Source organism: Fusarium oxysporum, chromosome 1 (genome assembly GCF_000149955.1).
Source record: "Fusarium oxysporum f. sp. lycopersici 4287 chromosome 1, whole genome shotgun sequence".
In the NCBI taxonomy this organism is placed as follows: Eukaryota; Fungi; Ascomycota; class Sordariomycetes; order Hypocreales; family Nectriaceae; genus Fusarium; species Fusarium oxysporum.
Window position 1 is genome coordinate 1,954,779 of NC_030986.1, and position 6,000 is coordinate 1,960,778.

General features: G+C 49.2%; 2 protein-coding genes across 2 annotated transcripts; one reads left to right on the forward strand and one right to left on the reverse strand.

The window, feature by feature from the left end:
- Positions 1 to 276: 276 nt before the first annotated feature.
- Positions 277 to 3,398, forward strand: FOXG_00110 (uncharacterized protein; the record flags this gene model as incomplete). The annotated part of the gene is made up of 2 exons (XM_018376222.1): positions 277 to 2,180; positions 2,417 to 3,398. 2 exons carry the CDS (start codon positions 277 to 279, stop codon positions 3,396 to 3,398), a joined length of 2,886 nt encoding a protein of 961 aa, XP_018231756.1.
- A 1,846-nt stretch (positions 3,399 to 5,244) lies between these two features.
- On the reverse strand, positions 5,245 to 5,970 carry FOXG_00111 (uncharacterized protein; the record flags this gene model as incomplete). The annotated part of the gene is made up of 1 exon (XM_018376223.1): positions 5,245 to 5,970. The coding sequence occupies one exon, from the start codon at positions 5,968 to 5,970 to the stop codon at positions 5,245 to 5,247; it is 726 nt and encodes a 241-aa protein (XP_018231757.1).
- Between the last annotated feature and the right edge of the window lie 30 nt (positions 5,971 to 6,000).

Sequence of the window (6,000 nt, forward strand, 5' to 3'; positions counted from 1 at the left end):
GCACCACCATCTCTCACTCTCCGACTTTAACCCATTTTTTCTTGATTTCTTCTCCTTTTCTATTAATCATTCTCCTTAATGACATCGGTCTGCCACTTTCATCCAGTGCTCTGTTTTCTGTTGGCCGAACGATAAGAAGGGCAGAAAATAACAGACCAAACGCTCAATCCGTTCATTTGCAGTGACAGCCCCCGCCCTGGACGATCCAAAGTACTGCTAGCCTCGATTTTTACTCCTATTGTTTCGTATGCCCATAATAATTCACCTACAATTATAATGGCACGAAGCTCTTCACCCTTGCCAATCCGGCATTCAAACGCTCTACCTCGCACCCCATCGCTCGCTCGCAATACAATAACCATTGACGATGCCGATGAAATAACGGATACAATTCCCTGCTCTCCATCTGCCTTTTTTCGAGGCCGAGATACTACAACACAACCAACACAAGTCCTTCAGAAACCCGGACTTGCACCAATGCGAAGCTCCTCTCCTGCAAGCAGCATTGTGGAAGTTCCTGCATCATCACCCTTCCAACAACCTAAAAAGCCTACACCTCTTGGTAACACTCTTGGTAGCAGAGTTGCCCCTCTCGGCACCTTTTTTCGTCCTCCACAACGGCCTCCTCCTGTAATGACCAACAAGCGACCGGCTGTTGAGCCTATCAATCTCATCTCTGACGATGAGGACGACCTCACACCTCCCCGTGGCGATATTCGACCGACAACGTTTAAGGCACAGATTTCGGCATTCGCGTACAATCCAGAATCAGAGAGCTCGGAAAAGGCCATCAAGACCAAACTCCGACAGATTTATGATGTTTACGGAGACAGAGTGCCCTCGCACAAGGCCAAGGAGGCTTTGAGTGCATGCAAAAACGATCTCGCAGAAGCAATAGATTATCTCGAACGACAAATGCGTCAGTCCAAACAGCCGGCGCCCAACCCTAAACCTGGCAGACGTCTGATTAGCAAGGCGGCTCTCCAATCATCAGCAGCAGCGAACCGGGCCAGCTCGCGCTCACGCACAGCATCCCTCAGCCCTGAAAAGAAACCCCGACGGCGACTAGTACAAGGTCTCCGAAAGTCCTCGATCCCTTCGTCTCCAGCATTCCCGTCGTCTCCCCCCGCCCATGCCTCAAGCGACGATCCGCTAATTATTGACCTTGTCGATGATGGGCAGGAGGATACGTATCAGGCGGAGGCATCGCCAGAGCCTTCAGACGATGAGGATGATCGGGTGCTGACTTGTCTCAACACAAGCACTGTTCAAGAACTAGCTGCCATGACAGGCATGAAAGAAGAGCAACTTGCTTGTATGATCGAGAAGCGACCTTTTGATGACATCTCGAAGGCTAGGCGTGTCACCGTCGGTAAAAAGCCTGGCGCCCGAAAGGCTTCCAAAGTCAGCATTGGAGAGAATGTTGTGGAGGCTGTCGAGGTCTTTATTGATGCAGTTGCCGCAATCGACAATGTTGTTGGCAAGTGTGACCGCGATGCAAAAGATATCAGGCAGCAGCTTGATACCTGGGATATCGATACATTCGGACATAGTAAGCGAGAGCGACGCCAAAACTCAGACGATCTGCCTCCAACCCCTACAAGCATCAGCGCGCCCAGATACGTGCGCCCGCCTATTGCCCAACAACCCAAGTACATGGATGGGCATTGCCGGATGAAACCTTTCCAGCTTGTAGGCCTAAATTGGATGTCCCTCCTCTACAAGTTTAACATAGGCTGTATCCTTGCCGATGAGATGGGGCTGGGCAAGACTTGTCAAGTCATTTCACTCATGTGCCACCTTGTTCAGGATTATGAGGAGAGCAAAGATGGAAAACGAACCCGGCCTTGGCCCAATCTCATTGTCGTTCCCCCAAGTACCTACAACAACTGGCTAGGAGAATTTGAGAAATTTGCTCCAGGCCTCTCGGTGATCGGATACCGAGGCTCTCAGGCAGAGCGAGCTGAGATCGCGTCTGAGATCGAACATGATCCCGAAGCCTTCCACGTCGTGCTTGCAACATACTCACAAATTAACAACGACGCGGATATTGAGGCTATGCAGTCTATTGGACTGCACACAGCCATTTTTGACGAAGGCCACAAGATGAAAAACCCTGAGACTAAGATATACAAAGATCTTCGCCGTATTCCGGCATCATGGAAAATGCTCCTCACAGGGTTTGTTACCTCTGGTTTTCTCAATGGGCGCTTTTGCTAATGTCGTATAGGAACTCCCGTTCAGAACAATTTGTTGGAGATGACCTCACTCCTCAACTTCATAAACCCCGATATTTTCAACGGTTGTATGCAACACATTCAGTACATCTTTAGCCAAAAGGTCACTATCAGAGACGTTTCAAACCGTGCTTTTCCGTTCAGTGAGTGTTTTAAGCGAGCCCAGATCTATCTTGGAGCCGTTCCATTCTTCAGCGTCGGAAAGACCAAGTTTTGTCAGATATGCCTCCCAAGATCTGCAATGTCGTCCGCTGCGACATTGACGAGACCCAGAAACAAGTGTATGCCGAGTACGACGAGATGTTCAAGCTTGAGCCGTCCAAGCGCGTCACAAAAGTCCGTGGCCGTGGAAATGACCAGAACAATTGCTGGATGCAGCTTCGCAAGGCAGCACTTCACCCGCTCCTTTTCAGGCGCCATTTTGATGACAAGAAGGTTGAGAAGATGGCTCGAATCCTGATGGATAGCGTTTCTCAGGATGACCTCCGTCAACCGGACATAAAGCATCTAATCCAAGAACTCAAGGACTCTTCAGATTTTGGACTTCACCTCTGGTGTCGTGACTACCCAGGCCTTCTCGGAAGGTTCGACATCCCTCCAGAGACTGAGATGGACAGCGGAAAGGTGAAGAAACTTCTCGAGCTCATCAACCAGTATCAGGAGAACGGTGACCGAGTCCTTGTATTCAGCAAGTTTTCTCGCGTCATTGAGCTGCTGCAGGAAGTGCTCGCTCAGCTGAATATTCAGCATCGAGTCTTGATGGGGAGCACCCATGTTGTGGAGAGACAGACGCTGATTGACGAGTTCAATGACGACCCTGATATTCCAGTGTTCTTGCTCACAACCGGAGCAGGTGGCACAGGTATCAACCTCACGGCTGCCAACAAAGTCATCATCTTTGACCAATCGGATAACCCTCAAGATGACATCCAGGCCGAGAACAGAGCCCATCGCCTTGGTCAGAAGCGTGACGTCGAAATCATTCGACTTATCGCTTCCAATACTATCGAGGAGCTCATCTACAAAGCTTGCCAGAAGAAAATCGAGCTCGCAAACAAGGTCACTGGTGCAGTGACTGACGAAGATCCCGGTGTGACAGAGCAGACCCTCGAGACAGAGGTCCGCAAGATGCTCATGGAGGAACAAATGACGCCTCCTTAGGAAGGGGGAATGTTCTCCTGAGCAATTGTCCAAGAGCCCGCACCTTTCCCTACACATTCATATATTGTGTCACATCTTTCTCCACGATCTACCTCTACTGTAAGAACTTCATTCTCTGCGCTGCATAGCAGAGCGGCTTGTGTATCAACCTCGTTGGCTTTGCGTTGCATTTTACGGTTTGCTTGAACGGTTCATGCCCTATATTCCTCCCAGCATCATAGCCCCATAATGATGGCGGTTTCGTGTCTCGAAGCACAGTGGTTCTGGGTTTTTTTTTTTTTTTTTTTTTTTTTTTTTTTTTTTTTTTCAGCGCTATAGAGGGTTTGTACGGTTTGCTCATAATACTTTTACGAACGTCATGGCATGGCAGGAAGCAAGGGGTGTACAAGACGGATTGCTACGTATTCTAGAAGCTCATGGTATTGCTAAGGTATTACCATGACTACGCATAAGGCTATAGATATAAACCATCAGAGCATAACGGATGCTCCAGGAGATCAAATGAAATTCATATCACATAAAACTACACTTTCATTGCATTGGGTAGATTGATTAGTCTGGTATCATTAAACAGACTCTAATGAAAGGGGAATATCTAATTTCAATTCCACATCAACAATAAACAACCTTTATGGCGTTACCCAGCAACAGTGGTAACCCCCCGTCCCGGCCCGTCGCCGCCCGTCCCATCCCCAGGCCCACGCCCACGCTAAAGGCGAGAGATCGAACAACGGAAGAAGGATGGAAGGCGAGAATGAACAGACCCTGAAGTCACCTACCTAATGTGCAATAAAATCCGCACACTCGACGCCGTGATACGTCCAACGACTACTTATATACGTACCTTGGTTAGAAGAAATACAGAGACTCGACTAAACTAGTAGGTAAGGTTATAATGATGTATTTCGTTTGTTTTTTTTTTTTTTTTTTTTTTGTCAACTTATGGAAATTCTTCCACGCTTGCCACCAGTTTTCAATTAACCCCATCTGCTGGTTACGTGTGTATTTGTTTCCCAACAAACCACCAAACTGTCTAACTCGACAATGACGTCCAAGCTCGGAATTTAACTCTGACTTCGTGGTGTGAAACGTACAAACGGACTTACGATGATGAAAATTAGGACAAGTACCAAATTTCATGTATATTGATGCCCGATTCGATGGTCTGTTCGTGATTTCCGGAGAGACCGTGCGCCTGGTCCATGAGGAATGCGGGATGGGCGATAGGCGACGCACGATGTACCATGGAGGGATAAACATACGGGTGAAGAACGAGCTGAAGAGAAATTTTTGATGTACTGGCCCAGCTTGCCCATTCCCCAGTACCTGAACATCGACCTCGTATAGCTCATTAGACCTGTAATTTTTTGATAAGATTTCTCGATAATCCAGCCACGATAGTAGTATTGGAACAATATGTAGAGGCTGGCGCACGCAATATTGAACCCTGATGGAGACCGTGATGGTGTGGTCAAATTCACTGCGACCTAGAGTAGCAAGGATGCACAGAGGACACCAGTAGGCAAGATTAAGTGAAATGTGGAACTTTTGGCGTTCCATTGCAGATTCTTGATATCTCTAGCACCAAATTCCGATTCTTGACCTAAAAAAAAAAAAGAAAGCAGATGTGAAACTTAATAGACGCACGCATTTACGCGTGGGGATATCATTACAAAACGTGAAAGAAAATATCTAACTCCAAGGGCAGCCCATTGCCCATGTTATGTCCTGTAGGCCTCTTTTCTTTGTGCTCGCTACCGATGATGCTCGGCCGAGACTTGCGCTAAAGATCAAATGTATAAAATCATGTACGAGAAAATATTCTGGTAGATCCAATTGAGGTTGCTTAATGTCCTGGTCGTGACTTGAGACCGATGTCACCATTGAGCAACAGCGTCTTCCAGCGGCGGTCGACAGCATGACGATCGCGGCCGAGATTTCGGGCGCAGTCTTGCCATTCTGCCTTTGACAATCTAAGCTTCTCTAGCACGATTTCGATGAGGATACGGTCGTCCTCGGCGCTCCAGTCCTCTTCATCGGAGGAATCTTCCTCTCCGAGAAGATGTCCGCCTTGTCGAAGATGCATGTTGTGGAAGTCGGAACGGTCGAGACCGAGAGGCAGCTGCTCGGGGGCGATGCGCGTGCGCTTTGGCGTTGAGGGCGCGACTTGCTTGATTGGGCGGCCCGATGGTGACTCGCTGCCAGACTCGCTTGCTGATGAATAGCGTTCCGCCTCCTCGTCGGCAGCACGGCGCCTCTTGTTAAGAGCACGCGGTGCCGCACGCTTGGTTACCTTCTTGGGACCGACTGGCTCGCGGCGTTGTGGGCGTGGACGGAGGCGCAGCTTCAGAGGAGGTGCTGCATGGGCGAGCGGTGGAGTTGGTAATTGAGCGAGCGAAGGAGTCGGGCGAGGATTGGTGATAATAGGCGCAGGTGTTGATAGTAGTGATTGGAGCGAGCGACAGGTGGTCATGATATTGGCGAAAGATGCGTGCGACGAGAAAGCCGGAGGGCTGGCAGGAGGCGAGAAAAGAGAAGGTTGCAGTCGAGAGATGGGTTGAGTGCGACGCATCGCAGGGCAGCGCGGACGGGAGAAGCATAG